At 40.3% G+C, this 19,173-nt stretch overlaps 1 protein-coding gene across 1 annotated transcript in view; it reads right to left on the bottom strand.

Moving 5' to 3' along the window:
- The window catches only part of RP1 (RP1 axonemal microtubule associated), a 158,519-nt gene extending 150,232 nt beyond the window's left edge, over positions 1-8,287 (bottom strand). The window contains 3 exon segments of the mRNA XM_032108179.1: positions 3,058-3,229; positions 4,587-5,237; positions 8,200-8,287. Of these exon segments, the coding sequence (XP_031964070.1) occupies positions 3,058-3,229; positions 4,587-5,225 (811 nt within the window). The 5' untranslated portion in view covers positions 5,226-5,237; positions 8,200-8,287.
- Positions 8,288-19,173: the final 10,886 nt, after the last annotated feature.

Below are 19,173 nucleotides of genomic sequence, written 5' to 3'. Positions count from 1 at the left end.
CTTGATTAACGTGAACAGATTTCTCAATGTCATCTTGATACTGTGCCACAGATAAGTCTTCACCAATAACTGACCGATTTCCTTCTATCCCATTATGACTGTCAAGAACATAGGAAGAATCTGAGTTGTTATCATTTGAGTTGTTATCATTTGAGTTGTTATCATTGCTGGATCCTTTATCAGAAGAAACTGAGAATATCTGAGATCTTGAGCTAGAGTCCATTTCAGCTCTCACTACCAATAATTACATTGAAGGAACACAGATTCAGTAGGTAGAAAGTAGAGCAGACAAATACCATGGATAAGGATCCAGATGATGAGACAGCAGACAGGCAACAAAGGAAGATAAAAGAAAAAAGGAGAAAAATTAGTATTAAAGATGTTAATGAAGTGTGTTAATCTTACAGACTTTATTTTTTTATTTATTTTGCAATAGAAAGTATGGAAAAAAACCATGGTTAATCTTGCTGTTCATCTAAGTTTTTAGAGAGAGAAATATAAGAAAGTCTTAATAAAGAATTAAGCATTTAAATACTTGTCCACTTAATCTCATTTTAAAATAAGTTCTTTCTAATGCCAGAACTATGGTCTTATTTGAAGCTCCAAAGCCTAAAAAAGTACTAGATGATCTCATTTTATACTTAATTGAGAGCTGAGATTTCCTTGAGCTTTTCAATGGATTCATAGGCACTCACTTGTTTGGGCTGCAAGCTTCCAGCTTTACTTCCTCTTCATGCTTTATTGATCATTAATATATCATTTTCTATTAGTTCTTACAGTTAATTCTAAAATGTGTCGGTCAAGGTGAACATATATCTCCTTGGGCTTAATCTAACAATCTATAGTACATGAGCAACTACTCTTTGTAATGTCACTGACACATGACATTACTGTCACTGACACGTGAGGAAATGGCTCATATCCAGTCCTCTCAAGTGGCCCTCTATAAGGAAGTAAACATTGAAGTCCTTGAACTCCTTGTAAAATCTGAACTTAAATCATGATATTCTGAAACACAGGTAGGTATCTGTACTGTAGATAATGGTGCAAACTCAGCAAAGCCAATGAGAATACTTCTAGACTTCAGTGAATTTTGAATGTGGCCCAAAATGTGTTAGCATACACAATGTATATTCCCACAATATGTTTTGATAAGTCTGCAATAACTTGGGTCTTTTAAAAAATTTTATCTCATTTCTCTCTCACAGTTGCTGCTGAAGAGATGAGAGCTAAAAACCATGAGATAAGAATAAAGTTTTGCTGTCTTCCAAGGTCTTCTGCATGTGCAAAGGAAACAGTGCGGGTAAATCCACACAAAGGTTTGCAAAACTGCCACTGATATCTAAATATATATGATCCACCATTTAATAGACAGGTTTCACTTGCAAAAAGAGTTTTAACACATGTAATATTAACTTACCTACATTTCTTGAATTTAAGCTTTTTTTGTTTGTTTGTTTAAGTGGTCTCACATCAAGACTTTTACAGTAATATATTACCATTATAGATATATGCCTATAACTTCAGGCAAACTGCCTTGCAAGTTTCTCAAGCGTATGCTTTACCATGAACTGAGTAAGAAACAAATGTTGCACTAATTCCTCTAACACAGACCAGAACTTCTGCTTCTCTGTCTCAGGAAATGGAATTGAAACAAAAATCCTGAAATTTCATTTTCCGTGCTTTCATATCATCAATGATATCTCCTACACCTGATATTTTTGAAATTCTCAGATTAAAGACAAAAAGAGGGTTGGGTTTTCCTCCCTCATTCTGTAATTGATGTTAACTAATAATTAGAAATGGGAGATAATCAGATTCAGCAACTGAGGTTTTCTACAGTTGCAAGGCTCATTCTGTCTCAAAGCAAAATCTGGGTAGGATTTTTGTTTCTGCAGAACTTTCATTCTCAAAATATTTTTACTCATTCTCTCTTGACTCATTAGTTATGCTGTGCAAACAGGTCTCAAGCTGTGCAAATCAAAGTACATGAAGGCTGAAAAAAACTAAAAATTAATAGCTTGGTGGGGAGATAGTAAAGTGCAAGGAATGTGAATGGAACTCCCTCAAGCAAATGGAAATCAAATGTCTTATATATTAATGTACTCCACAACACTGTCAGGGTTACTGTGGAAAGTCCCAGTACAGCAAAAATTACAGTGTTCCCTGGGTTCTGCAATACAGCATGAAGCTGTAGCAAGAGTACAGAGCACCTCTGGGTTAATAAAGTTCCTGTAGACAGTACCTCAGCCCTACAGGATGCTGTAATGTCAAGAATTCCCACAGGACTTAAAGCTCTGGTACTACAGGATTTCATTTCCCTCAACCTCAGGCTATTCATCTAGCCTAGCTTCTCTCCAAGAGCTCCTCATGTTCTTGATCATCCACTGGCCACTTCACCCTCTTCCTGACCTTATCAGTGCCGCAACTCTGTGAGTAATCAAAGGGAAAGTACATATTTGTGTATCTTTTCCCGAACTTATTCAAAAAGTATGTATAACAGCCATGAGCATGTAGGAATGGACAACACTCTGTTTAGGCAAAAGCAACTTCAAAAACATGATGACTTTTTGAGTGGATTGATGCTGTACTAGTTTTCTTATTTATGTGGAACATGAGACAAGAGAAACCTGCACTTGTTAAGTTCTGAAAACTGAACAAAATTTTGCCCAAGCAATTCAGTCAGAGCCTGAAGTAGTCTGAGGGGGTTTTTAGCACTGCTGTTATTAATTCTGACACCAAAAAATTAGTAACAATGGAAACCAAATGAATTAAAATAAAATATACTCATAGGTTTGCATCCATGTTCTAAGTAAGTCTGTCGGAAACAAAATAAGCTGTACTAGCTGAGTACTTAGCAGAAACTTGCATTTTAGAAAGAAAATGAACCCTTTCACTTTGATCTTTCATAAGCTAATAGAGGAGTCACAGCAGATATAAACAGTTTCAACTGGCCTTTCTGAGTATCCTTGATCCTAGTAAGATTGTCACTGTTTATGTCTTAAGCTGAGAGAGATAAACAAATTAATAAAATACTAATGAATTCAAAGAACTTACTCTTTTCACTTTCTGACTTGGCATTTGCTTTTGGGTACACACGATTTCCAATTCTAAGCAATTTAGCTGGCTGCAAATACTCAAGAGATTCATAATTGCTTGGTTTAAAAGGCTCTCTCCCCGCTGCAACTACAGCTCCAGGGCACAATATCAGGGCCTGAAGATTAGGAACCTGGAAAAAAAAGTAACATTAAATTCTCTACCTTAGTAACCACCAAAAAATAATGTAAGAGGTTTATCCTTTTCAAGCTTTAATATCTTCACTTCTTAGTCTCTACATTCATTTGCAGCAAACTATTAAATATGTATCACAAAACGGAATTAATTTTTCAATTCCTATAAGGCAATTCCTATTTCTGTGAGGATATATCTTGTTATATAAATATATTGGATAATTACTTCAAGAAGGAACTTGGATCCAGATGAAAATTTTCTTAAAATTTAAGTGTTTGTACATGTAATTTTGTTTCATCGTTGCACAGTGACTGTTCATAGGCATGAAATATGAATATGCATTTGGAGGTAAGTATACATATGAAGACATACTTGGAGGAAAAATTCAGAATACAGCACAAGCAGTTGACTCGTACTTCCACAATGGAATAGGACACAATCACAGAGCGTTATACTTTGGAAAAGACCTCCGGAGGTCATGTAGTCTAACCCTCTACTCAAAGCGGATCTGACTGGATCAAGGTGCTCAGAAGCCTTGTCTGACAGTTTTGAATGTTCCAAAAATACATTGCAAGATAATGCTTACAAACTTCACTAACTAGTAGGTAATATGGTCAGTTTCCCAACCCAATACACAATTTCAATAAGTAGAGCACAAACAGAAGATTTCCCTTGAGCTCTTGGAGTTCTGCATGGAATTCTCTTTCTAGATACCTGTTAAAAGCAACCATCAGTGTTTTTCTGTGGTTAAACAACAGACAGAAAAAACACTGAGTTAAAATTATAAAAATACTATGTGAGATTAAAATCTGGATTATTAGTGCTGCACCATCTGAGTTTAGAGGTACAGAACCTGGTCCATGGTTTGAAAACTGTAATAGGCAATCAGGTGAGAGAGTTCCAAGTCATTAATGGCAAACCACTCTGTACTTGTGCAATGCTAAAAATATGTGTGGCCATTAGATGCTCTTTGTCATGTTCTAAGACATAAAAGTCCCAGATAAACAACATTAAGACTAAAGGAAGTTTTTTAGTAAATGGGTAAAAGTATAGAATTAGAAGCATGACTGAAAGAGGCCTGAGTAAGAGAAATAAAAGTGGGGTTTTTATTTTGCTTAAAATGAAATGTGTCCTCACTAGCTTCTCTCTGCTCCCAAGACTCCAGTATATTTCCTCCAAGCTAGTAGTCCTTCTGAAGGGGGAAAAAGCATAGAAAGTAGACAGATGAAATTTAGAACATCAGATCATACATCAGGACCATGTTACAAGCTTATAAAAGATACAATTTTTATTTAATTTAAAATAATCTAGGAGAAATTATTTTTTTAAAAGGCAGTACACATCCATATTCTCACCTTTCTGCCATCAGTGGTATAGATTTTCGCAACTGGATATTGCATTAACTCACTCATATAATCCAGAAAGGCCTCAAATGTTTGTGTATTTTTCTTTCCCAAAACTATGGTGCGCCTAAGTCTCACATCTCCATTTTTGAAAACAAGCATCTTTTTGGGAGTTGTTATCCTGCTTTCTCGATGGCCAAGCCCATCTTCATTCTGCCTTGCTAATTGCACAGCTCGACGACGAGCGCTGACAGGCCTGCTGATCTGCCAGGGCAGTGGCTTTTTGCTGGCCTGTTCCAGGTTGATGGGCTTCATTTTCCTCTGATGGGAACAAATATAGGATTTTCCATCTTCAAGATCCTCCAGACTGGTGATGCTGTGTCTCCCTCTTGGTGTACTAATATTCCTAACTCCAAAAGGTAACGGGACCCGTTTGGATAAACTATCCAGCAAGGCATCAAATGTCTTGTAAGACCTGCTATTAACTACCATTTTGATTCCATTAAACTGGGGATCTCCACTTTTATAGAAACAAATCCGTTTTGCCACAACAGGTTCAGTAACATTGAAATGGTGTGTGGATAAACTCTGTTCACTCTCAGATGAGTTTGGATGATTCACTGAGTAACTACTTGAAGGTGTTTCACTCATTTTGACAGCAATCTGGAAGAAAGAGGAGAAGGATGTTAAACTTTTCTTATGACTAGTAAAAATAGGATCTACATTTTGAAAGGTGCAGAAAGAGGATTTATAAGAAACCAACAGCAGCATGTTGTGCCAAAAATCATTGGATTTAAATGGATTCAAGCTGTTATCACTAAATTCCACAAAGACTCCAATACTGTCAGATTAAGTCAGCATACCTCTACTTGCAAATATTCCCAAAACCCTCCAATGTCATTTCGAATCAGTTATAATTTTGGTACAAGAGACCTTTTCTTAGAAGGAGGTGGTTTGTCAGTCCACCCTTCCTTGAGGATGAAGCTAATGACATTTAACATTTAAGATATTTAAGAAAAGTCCTCACTAGGAGGGAGCAATTTGTGCTTTGGTACGAGCCTTTTTTAGTCCAAAGTAGCTAAACTGAAAGACAATGCAATTCTTTCTGATCTTATGTTCTAGTTTCATACCAAGGCAAAACCATTGGAGTCAGAGAAACATCTCCTGATTTACTGCACTGTAAACTATACCACAATAAGGCTCAAAAAATGTGTTAAAGTGAAGTTGCATCATAAATTGACAGATCATTTGCTTCTCTATTTTAAGATTTATATCTCACGATACCTATCTACTACAATGATCACATTTATACTGAAGGAAAAAAAGCTACTGACAAAATAAGGAGTTTTTAGTAAAAGAAAAGTCTTTAAGTCCCTCAAAAAGACACAAAAATTTCAGGTATTCTTCAGGAGAAGTAGCCTTGAAGTGAGAACATTTAAATACTGGTCTTATAAAAACAAATTATTTCTGATAACCATACAGATAGTCTTCATGCTTGCAAATAGAGCACCACTACAACAATCTTTCCATTTTAATCCAATCTAAATATGGATACTATAATGACAACCCTTTAAGTGACAAAATAACTTAATGGCTGGCTTGCCTTGACTGGAACACAGGCTAAAAACTGTCAACTAATTAGCCACAAGGAAACAGTTTTAGTAGAGTTTTACTGAAAAGCTACATAGCAGTCTCAGCAAACATTTATTATCAAAATAATATAAATTCAATTCTTTAATGATATCACCTTGATATAACTGCCATATTGAGTAATGGAACAATCTCTGGCTAGTATATCATTTTCATAATGAAGCTATGGAAAACAGTATTTTGATTATTTTAATACTACATATATCAGTTCTGAAATTGATAAGAAAAAGTTATGTTTCAAGATAGTGAAGGTTCAAATAAAGTCAGATTTGATAAGATATTATCTTACTGTGTTCTTACAGCTTTTCCGATAACACACTGATTCAGCTCAGTTGTTTTTCCTGAACTAGGAGTTGATTATTTTGAACACTGATCAGAACACAGGAAGAAATGTATCCTTTTAAGACATAATTTATGCTGCAAAATATACTCATCTAGGTGCTAAAACTAAAAGATAGCCAAGCAGGTCTGCACTAGAATGTTGTACTCCAAAACTGATCTACGTAATCACAATTCTGTTCAAAATAAATAAATTTTAAAAAACCTAAAAAATTAAAAAGAAAAAAAAATTAATTAAGGAATATGCAAGAAGAAATTTTCAAGGTTGGCTGCAGCAACTTATGTAACCCAGTCCACAATGGCTGTTGAAATGGCTTACTTCCTGTAGGAGGGAGGAGCTCCACTTCAACTGAAACCACTGAGAGCTACAGCTGCTCATCTTTTTTGACACATCTACTCATTAGCTGAGTAAATTTTCACTATACTTCTATATTGAGAGGCTGACAGGTGATTTAGACTAGGGATTCAATTTGAACTTGACATTTTATGCTGCATGTGTCATTCTGCTTAGCTGGATATGCCTAGAGGAAATCTATAAGGGCATTTTTGCTGCTAGCTGCAACACAAACTTTCCTACTCTCTTTGCAGAGCAAATGTTCTACTCCAATGAAAGCAGCAATGACAGCAGTAAAGTTCTTGAGTGAACTGAACATCATGTTACTCCATTTCAACTGGCCAAGACTGGAGTCTGATAGTCCAGTCCAGGATCTCTGGGGGAAAAGTATTATTATCAACAATCCCCAGAGGCAGAAATGAACAGGCACAGCTCCTCAGCTCCTCTCTAACTGTATGATTTGATTATTCACTCTTACAAGAGATAAAATAGGTGAGATTTTCTCGTGAGACCACTGACATTAATCACTTTGGAATTAGCCGCTCAGAAGCTGTTCTAGATACTTGGGCTTGTGCAAAACATTCAGTTACATAAGCATCAACATTTGGAAGAGAAATACAATATATTTTACATAAAGATAATTATTAGACTTAGTCTTGATGCTATGGAAGCACTGAAATCCAAGACAAAGAGGGAATATACATATCAAGACAGAAAAAAGACAATTTTCAGTGTAAACACAAAAGAATTTAAATTCACAAAACTAAGAAAAATGTTTTCCTTAGCAAAATTGATGGTACACCTTTGTTCAGCACACCATGTCTCTAGCATTAATTTTAATGGCAAAAATTGCTTATGCATCTTTCAGATACCTTATAATTTCATTTTACAAATGCAAAACATTTCAAAAATGAACAGTCAACTTATAGGAGAAGTTACTTTTTCATGCTACAGGCCACCATACTGTAATAGCTTAATATCATCATAAATATACTATCAATTTTCATGCATAAATGATATTATTCTAAAATTAAGAAATAGCTGATATTACATGAAACAGGATGTCTATTAAGATATTTTGGCAACTAAAATATTGAGAAATTTATTCTCCAAGAAAATCAAACAGAAATCAGAACTTAATCCTTTTCCCTGCATTCTCATAAACAAAATCACTCATTCAATGTTTATGCACAAAGCTAAATTCTATAAAGACACTAAGTGGAACACTTCATTCTAAATACATAAGAATACCTTCAATGCCATAGAGCTGGTAAGCACTGCATATAATTTTATCATACTCACCCCCAGTCCTATGTAAATAAAAGAGAGTATTGCTTGTTTTCAGAGATTTATAAACTGTAGATGTGATTGTCTTTGTCTTAGTCCAAGTATGCTCAGCCAGGAAAAACATCATAATCCACTTGCCTAATCTCAGCTAATGTGAATCACCAGACCAGGTTCAGCACAGGCAGCCACTGTTCAGAGCAGAATGTCTAACACCTCACCCAGCAAGTCCTCTCATATGATGTTAAAACCCTGCTTACCTTCTAAATATTTCATTTGTATAATTTTCTATTTACTTATATTTCTCAAGAGACTCACAAAGCCACATAAAATAAAAATGAGGGTGGGGAATGAAGGTTATCTAATCTACCTTCTTGTCAGAGTAGGTTTATCATCCAAACTAAATCCTTTAGTGATAAAAAATTTTAATATGTTAAAAATGGAGCTTCTACCACTCACCTTCTGAGACTATTTATTAGCTATCTCTAATTATTAGCTATCCCTAATTCTTGCTTTCCTTCCTTCACTTCCTCAAGTTGATCCTCTTTGTGCTAAATATTCTCCCATGTTTTTCTCTGGTCAGATAACACAATGAAAATAGTTCCACAGTTTCTTTAGCAAGAGTTAGTAAAACATTACAGTCTGAAGGAGTTTTGTCATCCTTGAGGCATTCTTTATTTCTACATGTTGGAAAAAGGGCAATGATTATTAATGTGTGTGAATATAGTTCAGGAAGAGACAGGAGGATTATGTTTAACTGTATCTTAGTTATACCATGGAATGTGGAATTTTTTTTTTCTTTTTCCAGTGGAAATACTATGTTCCCAGATGGTAACTGTTCCATCTAATTGCCACCAGAAGTATAATCTGATTTGGAGCTTCTTTGCTTAATCAGGATTACACCAAACTCTCAAAACTAGCTGTGTAGAACAGTAACAAAAACACTGCTCAGTAGACACTACCATGACATGCTGTAATGAGTTTTTAACTAGTCTCCTTAGTAGAGTATTCAACATCTATAGAAGTTGTAAAATACCACTTCAGTTCCACTTTCATAAAATGGATAGGTATGAACAAAGATCAAATTATAATCTTACAGATATTTTGCTATAAACATTGCTATAAACATAATAATATATTAATATAATTATTTAGGTCCTTAATCTACCTTAGCTAATGTACTCGTATTCTAGTCAGTATTCTGTTGTTTAGACTTGTTCAGAAGATGAAAAGTGCAAATTCTATTCTGATGTCTTAAAACTAAACTGCTTATAACAAGAATTTATATTGGGTTGGATTTCTCTACAGTGTAGGATTTAAAATATCATTGCTACCCTCATTAACTTTCCAGTGCATGCAAAGACACTTTCAATAAATAGCTAATCCATCAGCAGCTTCTGTGTATCACTAGAATTGGGGACTCAAGAGATCATACTGCTGGGACCTGGTGAAGATGACAATCAAGTGTCACCATTTGACAGTGCAAATGCCTCTTATTTCTCTAAGACTTCAAGAGGCTTGCAAAGCTTGTGTCCAGACATATGTAGCTTAAAGGCCCATTGCATTCATTCTTGTACTCCAAACACTTCATATATTCTGAAAAGATAGAAAAATCATCAACTTTACAGTAAAAATAGCATCAATAGAATTATGCTTTATTCAGGCTTAAAGCTAACAAGCCACAAAAAAATTATCACTATCTTAAAGCTTCAACATTGACATGGAAACACCTTTCACCCATTCATGTGGGCAGCTTGGCTGATACCCATTAAATTATTAGTTATGCAAGAACTCAGCCTTAATATCTGGAGAACAGTTGTTCTTTACATATAAACCTTTTACAAAGAAAAATTGGGAAATATAAAATTAGTCCAGAAAATTTAGGCAAGCAAAATGAGGCCACATGAGAAAACATACCACTGATTAAAATTGTAATGGCAAGCATGTTTACAATTTTTCTGAGTTGCTGTCATTCTCACAAATGACAAGCCTGTTTATCTCCAAAACATCTTCAGTTTTAGGTTCTGATACTAAATATTGCACTTAACCTGTAGTTAATATCCCTGTTGGTCCCATTTTTTAAGGGTTATTGACTGGGCAATAACTGAAATTATGGCCATATCACTGTGAGGCTGTCACTAACTTCAGTTCTTTTCTCTCATGGAAAAGAAGCAAAAAGAGGCAAACTCATGTTTGGCTCTTTGTGAACACAGTGCCAGATAAGTACAAAGGATCTACTCTAATGACCACAGGCATCGGTGGAAGTTTTCCTTTTGATTCCAAAGGTTGTTCTCTGGGAAGGCAGTGGCAGAGACATGGCCAGTTGAAGGTCCAGTGCCTGCAGTTAACACCATCCTATGAGGCAAAAGGCCTAAGTCCAGCACCCGAAGCAAACACTTGGCCTGCCAGGTTCAGCCCAACCTGGGCTGAACCAAAGCTCAAGTGGAAGTTTTCAAAGCCAAAAGTTTCTAATTGACTCCAAAATTCTTTGTATGAGACCAGCAAAACACAGCATCAAAATAATTGTAACAGATATTTTTATCATTACTCTTTCTGATTGTGACCTATCTGGCCTCCTTTCCTGTGGAGTTTGCTTCAGTAACGGAACTGATTAAATGTTACAAGTACCTAAATATAACCTAACACTTTCCACCTCCTTCTACAAGTCCTCGGTGTTTCTCAAGACCATTATCATATCTAGGAAAGTGATGCTTAAGAAAGAAAAAGTATGTTAGCAATTACATTCGCATGTTTGCTGATATATCCTTTTTACCTTAGCAGATAACCAGCATTCCAGGTTGAGAAACATAAGCAGCCTTTTCTGCAGCATTATCCTGAGTTCGAGCAGGGTCAGATCTGTGTGTGCTCTGACTTCCCTGCCTGGCAATCCTATGGCCCTTGAACGACACCCTTTGTTTAAGTCAGAGCCATATGGAGCAGCAGTTAACACTTGAGTATTTTTATCATTCAAAAGTGAGTCACTTCTTCAGAAAGGGCAGCTGCTCCACCAGTTAAACTATTGCTGCTGTTGATCTCATGCCCCAAGAAAATGCTGATAACGTGCCTTACATTTCCAAGTCCCTGCAACCTCTTATACTTCTGGGGTTTTTTCTTAATTGGACTGCACAGCAAGGTATGGAACTAGGAAACTGCTATCAAGCTAAAAAGGAAATTATCACATTAGAAGCAGGGCCCTGGGTCAAGTTCCCTTCAGTGTGCCCAGCCTGTTTACATCCTTTCCAGCAAAGCTTTCCAAAAATGTGGCACTATTAATATGTTACTACTGATAAGATTTTGAACCCTCACATTACAACAGCATTTTACTGTTTGATATACATGAACTCCTTATCAAGTTAATCCTCACAGACTTTTATTCATTAAATTCTCCAACAGAGATTTGATAACCAACAGCTGAGGATGCAGAATGAGAAAAAGAAGTATGCCTCTGGGGAGGAAAACAAAACAAAATAAAAGCAGAGCTCTGCTTTTAAGAGAACTCTGCCTGGATAGTTAGCTGAATTGAAAAACTCCTGTTTGAGTTGCTCTGGTTTTTGACCACCACTACATTTAACTCAAATCTAAACACCCATTTGTGTTCAGTACACAGATTCCACTGGGAAATGTCTGGCCTTGCAGAAGTACAAATTGACCCATCATCTTTAAGTGAGTTAGAATTTAATTCTGGTGTGTACAGCTTATCTCAGATTTGAATGCATAACCATTCTCAGAAGACTTTTTTCTTATTTTCTTGCCTCAGATGTATTTAACCATCTACAACTACCTTCTGCTCTGCAGTATATACTAACTGAAGGGAAGGGTCAGCCATGTTCTCATATTTTTCTGAGAGTGAACATCCAAAAAAAGAGCCATCCTAGACTGCATTTTCATTTCCTTGCATTGCATATACATAGGTCACTGCAGTGATATGTGAATGAATACAGAGCATCTCAAATTCTTTAAACTGGAAAAAAGTGACTAGAGATTTTTCCACATTCCTGATTTTCTTCTTCTACAACATTTCAAGAGTTTCTTCTCTTCCTTGAATATTTGCTTTCATGACCCTCCCAGTCCTTTCACCAAATTAATGCAGTTATCTGTGTACCAACCTTAACACATTACGATTTGTAAAAAGTCGTGTCACAACTAACTGCAAATCTAGTCAGCGCTCTCAGCTAATTAAAGACTGGTTTCTTACTGTATTGGTTATAAAATCTTGATGTTTTACTGAAAATTTCACTCATTAAGACAGCTGGGGTTGTCACACAATCTCTTTTTTAATTATTTTTTACCTTCTTTGTATTTCTTAACAATCTGTTAATTTATAACTATTATTCTTTGCATCTCTCAAAGAGCATGGCCAAAGAAAAGAATTAAGCAGGCAGCATGTGAGTTCCTTACCCAAGTTGTTATCAGCTTACCTTACCATGTGCCTCAGTTTGTCTATATGAAATTCCATGCAATGGCCTTGCCAACTTTCCTCTTTCATGGAGACATTGTGAAGAATAAACTAAAGAAGACTCCAGCAGCAAAAGTGACTATGAGGGACAGAACTTTTGCTTCCTTCTGGAGGACATCATAAAACCTTTTGCTAGGATCTGGTCTTAATTCCTTGATGGCATTCAGAGGTTGTTTTTAGAGTGAGCGAGTTCATAAATTGAGGCCAAAAAGAGGAAAAGATGTGGCTTAGATATTTTAGAGTTTTGCCTCCTACAAAATTAAAGTAAAAAGTTTCAAAGTAAAAAACTACATCTTCAAACCCTTTCTCTGATCTGCTGCCTACTCCTGTAGGTGCCCGGGCTCCTGAGGCTCCCAAGTTGCTAACAGTACAGCTTTGCTGCTGGGCACGTGTACAACTATTCCTGCTCTGACAACACTAAGCTGCTTAATGTCTTATCTTTGGTGCAATGCCCAGCTCATCACTGCTTTGCCAATCTTGCCTGAAGAAACCTGACCACCCCCTCTCACAGCCCAGGCAGCCAGCTGTTGTGGTTCTCCATCCCTCTGGCTAGTAGTTAAAGAGATGTCTTTCCACTCCAGAGATCCAGTTCAGTGCTTGATTTAGAGCAAAGATTTAAGTCCCTATATCTAAGCCTACAAGCCAGTGAACCAGCTCAGTGCTCCTTCTCTTGTCCAGGTTGTGTACAAGAACAGGCTGATGAGTGCACATCATCTAATTCCTCAACCGGCTTCACAGCTACAAAAGACACACCTAATTTTAAGCCTGGGTTTCGATACCCATTTTTTGACAGACACAAAAATAGTGCCAAATATAGGCCCCTATCTAAAGGCTCTATATCAGCCCAGGATTCAGAGACCAAAGTACCTAACTCAGCCCTGAGGATGCCCAGATGGAATGACCCAACCACCTCCAGCGCTGTATCACTGCTCCTGAATCCCCAGTACAAGTCTAGTTCAGCTGTGTTAGCTGTAGGTACAAGCGAGAAGATCTGAGAAAATACAAGTGCTACTACTGACTTTTATTTGGCTGTCATACTTGCAGCACTAGATGTAAAAAATTGAACTAAATGTATGTTCCTAGTATCAACCCAGGATTCCCATGCTGAGATTTAAAGCTGGAGTCAGTCACCACCTCTGTAAATGTAGCTCTCCAAGATAACTTGGTTTTGCTCTGTCTGCATTTACTCTCACTTACATATAAACATTATAAGTAGATATTTCTGCATATGCATGTTTATGCCTAGCTAGGTATGTGCAGATACACAAACACACACCTACACTCACAGAGAAGCCCTACTCAAATATCTTGAGTTATTTTTATATCTTTTAGATTAAATAGTAATTTTCTGGTGTCTTCCTTGTATGCTCCCAGACCTGTTGTTTCCCTTCCATTTTATTTTGCTTTGGAAGTACATTCCTCTAAACTCCCTCATATGCTGAACTGGTGTTTTACCAAAGGATTTTATATATATAGGATTTTGAGCCAATTAGATCCATGATTTTTTTTTTAATGAAGACTTTCAGCCTGTATTTCTGCATTGTAATTTTGCCATAGGGCCTGTCTCTAATCTCAAATAGTACTAAAAGATGACATTAGATTGATAAAGATATTTTGACATACACTCAACAAAAAATAGAAAGGCAATGTCCACCTCCTTCAAAAATAATCAGATCATATTAGCTGTTCTCACCACCAAATTTCCATGTATCAATCTTTTCCCTTGTCTGTATGAAGCCCCATATGTTTTCAATAAAATTTTTCCACACAGTAATATTGACTAAAAATTATACATAAACAAAACTTACTGCTTCATTTTAATTAAATGTTCATTAACAAGACTATGTATTTTTTAATAAAATACTTTTGTACTGAAGTTATAAATTTTTACTCAAGTTATAATTAAATTACCAAAAACCATAAAAATATTGCTAGTAGGAAGTCTGTGAGATGAATACATGACCACAGAGTGGTAAAAAGTGTCATTGTTGTTTTCAAGTTGTTGGGGTTTTAGTTTAGTCTGTTTTTTCTCTGTTAAAGGAATTTTCTCCCATATGCATGTTGCTAGGGGACAAATAGCTGTACTTAAGAAAGACAAAAGGGGAGTGGGGCGGACCTGGCTACTCCTTTGTCTACACCTGGGTGTGGGGTCAGTTCGCTCTGAGCGTCCGGGGAGAGAAGCTGCAGAGAAAGGAGCTGCTGCTTCTTTCTTTTTGGCCGTTCTTTCTTCCTGCTGGAAACAACGCCGGGACCCCAAAAGCCGTTTTCCCTGCCCTGCTGGAGACCGAGCTGTGGCTGCCCTGCTCCGCTGCTGCTTCGAGCTTTCGCTACGCTGTAGCCCTGCTCGCCCTGCCTGCCTGGGCCTCCGTGGGTTTTTCCCATCTGGATACATCTCGTCTGCCACCCGGGATTTGCGTTCGTCCCTGCCGTTCCAGCCTGCTGTCCCTGAGAGCCCGGGATCAACTGCCCAGCGGTTTGTGAAGCCTTTGTTCCATCCCTTCCCGGGATCCCAGGGCACCAGAGCCGCGGGTTTCCCGAGCTCGCTCCGGAGCGCCCCCTGCAGCCGCGGGGGAACCATCGCACCTGCCCTGCTCACCGGGAGCCGCCAGCGCCCCTGCCGGCTGCGAGCGGAACTGCACCCGAGGGGAAATAGCCTGACAGCCGAGAAGGCTGGCACTGGGTTTGTGATTGCTGTTACTGCCATAGTTGTTGTTGTTTTGTTTGACTGGTTATATACATATATATATATATAGTAAAGAACTGTTATTCCTATTTCCCACATCTTCGCCTAAAGGCTCTTGATTTCAAAATATAATAACTTGGAGGGAAAAGGGGTTATATCTGCCACTTCAAGGGGGGCCTCTGCCTTCCTTAGCAGACACCTGTCTTTCAAAACCGAGACAGATCTTGGCGCCCAACGTGGGGCCTAAGGGCATTAAGAGATAGAGGTGAAAAAGGAATAACAGTTCCTCGATAACTTTATTTTGTGTGCTGGATATTGGAACCTTGTTAGGCAGCACTATGTGGTCTAGTTTACCCTGGTTCGGGTGGCATGTAGCCGTGGCTATATTCTTCCCCTTTGCAGCTCCTTACTTGAATATGGGTCCTCTGACTAAGGCTACCATTGCTGTTATCCAGCTTGCGTTATGGGTCGAGAAGGTGAGGAATTCATGGGTTTTTAACTTCCTCCGGAATGTGGGCACATGGATAAACAGCTATCACACACTGAGCACATGTTTTTGGGGTTATGTTAACAATGGTACCTTCTGTGAGGAAATGACACCAGGAGAAGTTTTCTCCCAACCCCTCAACCAGTTCTTTGGGCCCACCCCATCAATTTTCGAAGGGTTTAAATTCCCTCTGAATACTAACCATCTGCTGCTGATAGGCCTACTCTATTTAGCATTCAAGGATAAGTTGAGATTGGCTTGGATATCTACCCGGACACCAGCCCCAGAGACTAGAGATCCTACCCCAGAGCCTGACCCTGCCCCAGAGCCTGACATGGCCCCAGAGAGTAGAGTTCCTACCCCAGAGCCTGATCCTGCCCCAGAGCCTGACACGGCCCCAGACACTAGAGATCCTACCCCAGAGCCAGAGCCTGCCACAGCCCCAGACACTAGAGATCCCGCCCCACAGACTGATACTGCCCAACAGTCCACCTCAGAAATGGACTACCCAAACTGGGTGGGGGTACTGGCAAAAGGGATGCAGGAGATGTGCCAAGAGATGGGTCAGGTGCGCCAGGGGATATGCCAGGAGATGGGTCAGGTGCGCCAGGAGATATGCCAGGAGATGGGCCAGGTGCGCCAGGAGATATGCCAATTGCTAAGGGAATACACCTCCTCAGCTAGTGAAAAACCCTCTCCCTGCCCCAAAGAGGGTGAGTCCGATGGTGCAGCAGTGGAACCCACGGATGTTACAACCATCCAGGCTTCAGCTGAACCACAAGGACAACCACAGCCAGCAGCAGTCGCCCCTGTGCAAAGGAGGAAGTATAAGACCAAATCAGTACGACCAGTTAATGATGATGGGCAACCAGGGCCCTCACAACCAGCAGGAGAGCCAGAGCCAGAAGTCATCACTGAGTCCCTGTCGCACGACAGTCTCCGTGCTATGCGAAACGACATTGTGCGAAGGGGGCGTGAGCCTTATACCACCTGGCTGCTTCGGGTTTGGGACCTTATGGGCACAAGTGTGCAACTGGATAGTGGTGAGGCAAGGTATCTGGGATCGTTGACCCAGGACCCAGGTGTGGACCAGATATTCGTGAGGGAGCCAGGGCCCCTTTCTCTCTGGGAGCGGCTCTTAATGAGTGTGAGAGAAAGGTTCATTCACAAAGAAAGAATGCAGGAGTATCATCATAGAATGCAGTGGAAGACACTCGAGCAAGGGATCCAACAGCTAAGAGAGGTGGCAATATTAGAGGTACTCTTTGGGAGGGATGGACAGCATGATAATGACCCCGATAAGGTCAGGTGCACAGGACAGATGATGTGGAACCTGGCAAGGCTAGGGCCATCACAATACACCACCTTCATTGCAACGATTGATGCTGACAATACCCGAGAAACAGTGGGCTCTGTTGCCAACAGGCTCAGGCATTATGACAGCATGATCAATGGCCCGCTAAAAGCTCATGTCTCTGCTGTGGTCCAGGACCTCAAAGAGGAGATGAAGGAGAAGATGGAGGAGATGAGGGAGGAGATGAGGAGGGTCAGTGTGGCACCAGTGCGAGTCACAGGCCCCCAAGTCAGAGCCCGTCGTCCCCCTGCTAGAGAGAGAGGGTACACCCCACGAGCTGAGCTGTGGTTTTTCCTGTGTGAGCATGGGGAAGACATGAGAAGGTGGGATGGGAAACCCACCTCTGCCCTGGCAGCGCGGGTGCGTGAACTCAAGGAGGGAGGCACTAACCGAGGGGGTTCCGCTAAGGTGAAAGTAGCCCCAGCCTCCCGTGACCGAGCTGCCAGGCATTACAGAAGGGAGGATGATATGTCGGATCCCCTTGAAGGTACCTCGAGCATGTACACCCAGGGAAAGAATGATAACCAGGGCTAGAGGGGCCCTGCCTCTAGCCAGGAAGAGGCACGGGAGAACCGAGTTTTCTGGACGGTGTGGATCCGATGGCCTGGCACATCAGAGCCACAAAAATATGATGCATTGGTTGATACTGGGGCACAGTGTACTTTAATGCCATCGGGACATGTGGGGGCAGAACCTGTATCCATCGCTGGGGTGACTGGGGGATCACAGCAGTTGACCCTTTTGGAAGCTGAGGTGAGCCTGACTGGGAAGGAGTGGCAAAAGCATCCGATTGTGACCGGCCCAGAGGCCCCGTGTATTCTGGGCATAGACTTCCTCCGGAATGGCTACTACAAAGATCCAAAAGGACTCAGATGGGCATTTGGGATTGCTGCTGTGGAGGCAGAGGGCATTAGGCAATTGAACACCTTGCCTGGACTATCTGAGAATCCTTCTGCAGTTGGGCTCCCGAAAGTGGAAGAGCAACGAGTGCCAATTGCCACCTCGACAGTGCACCGCCGGCAGTATCGGACAAATCGAGATGCTGTGATCCCCATCCACAAGATGATCCGCGAGCTGGAGAGTCAAGGGGTGGTCAGCAAGACCCACTCACCCTTCAACAGCCCCATCTGGCCTGTGCGCAAGTCTGACGGGGAATGGAGATTGACTGTGGACTATCGTGCCCTGAATGAAGTGACTCCACCGTTGAGCGCTGCCGTGCCAGACATGTTGGAGCTCCAGTACGAGCTGGAGTCCAAAGCAGCAAAGTGGTACGCCACTATTGACATTGCCAATGCATTCTTCTCCATTCCTCTGGCAGCAGAGTGCAGGCCTCAGTTTGCCTTCACCTGGAGGGGCGTGCAGTACACCTGGAACCGACTGCCCCAGGGGTGGAAGCACAGTCCCACCATCTGTCATGGACTGATCCAGACTGCACTAGAAAAGGGTGAGGCTCCAGAACATCTGCAGTACATTGATGACATCATTGTGTGGGGGAACACCGCAACCGAAGTGTTTGAGAAAGGAGAGAGAATAATTCAAATTCTCCTGCAAGCTGGTTTTGCCATCAAGAAGAGCAAGGTCAAGGGACCTGCCCGAGAGATCCAGTTCCTGGGAGTAAAGTGGCAAGATGGACGACGTCAGATTCCCATTGAGGTCATCAATAAGATCACAGCAATGTCTCCGCCGACCAACAAGAAGGAAACACAAGCTTTCCTAGGTGCTATAGGTTTCTGGAGGATGCACATTCCCGAGTACAGCCAGATCGTGAGTCCTCTCTACCTGGTTACCCGCAAGAAGAATGATTTCCACTGGGGCCCTGAACAGCAGCAGGCCTTCGCCCAGATCAAACAGGAAATTGCTCACGCCGTAGCCCTTGGCCCAGTCAGGACAGGACCAGAGGTGAAGAACGTGCTCTACTCTGCAGCCGGGAACAAGGGTCTATCCTGGAGCCTCTGGCAGAAGGTGCCTGGTGAGACTCGGGGCCGACCACTGGGATTCTGGAGCCGAAGCTA

This window comes from Corvus moneduloides, chromosome 1, assembly GCF_009650955.1.
Source record: "Corvus moneduloides isolate bCorMon1 chromosome 1, bCorMon1.pri, whole genome shotgun sequence".
Taxonomy (NCBI): Eukaryota; Metazoa; Chordata; class Aves; order Passeriformes; family Corvidae; genus Corvus; species Corvus moneduloides.
Note: the sequence above shows the minus strand (reverse complement) of the source record. Positions and strands in the feature narration are given on the sequence as shown.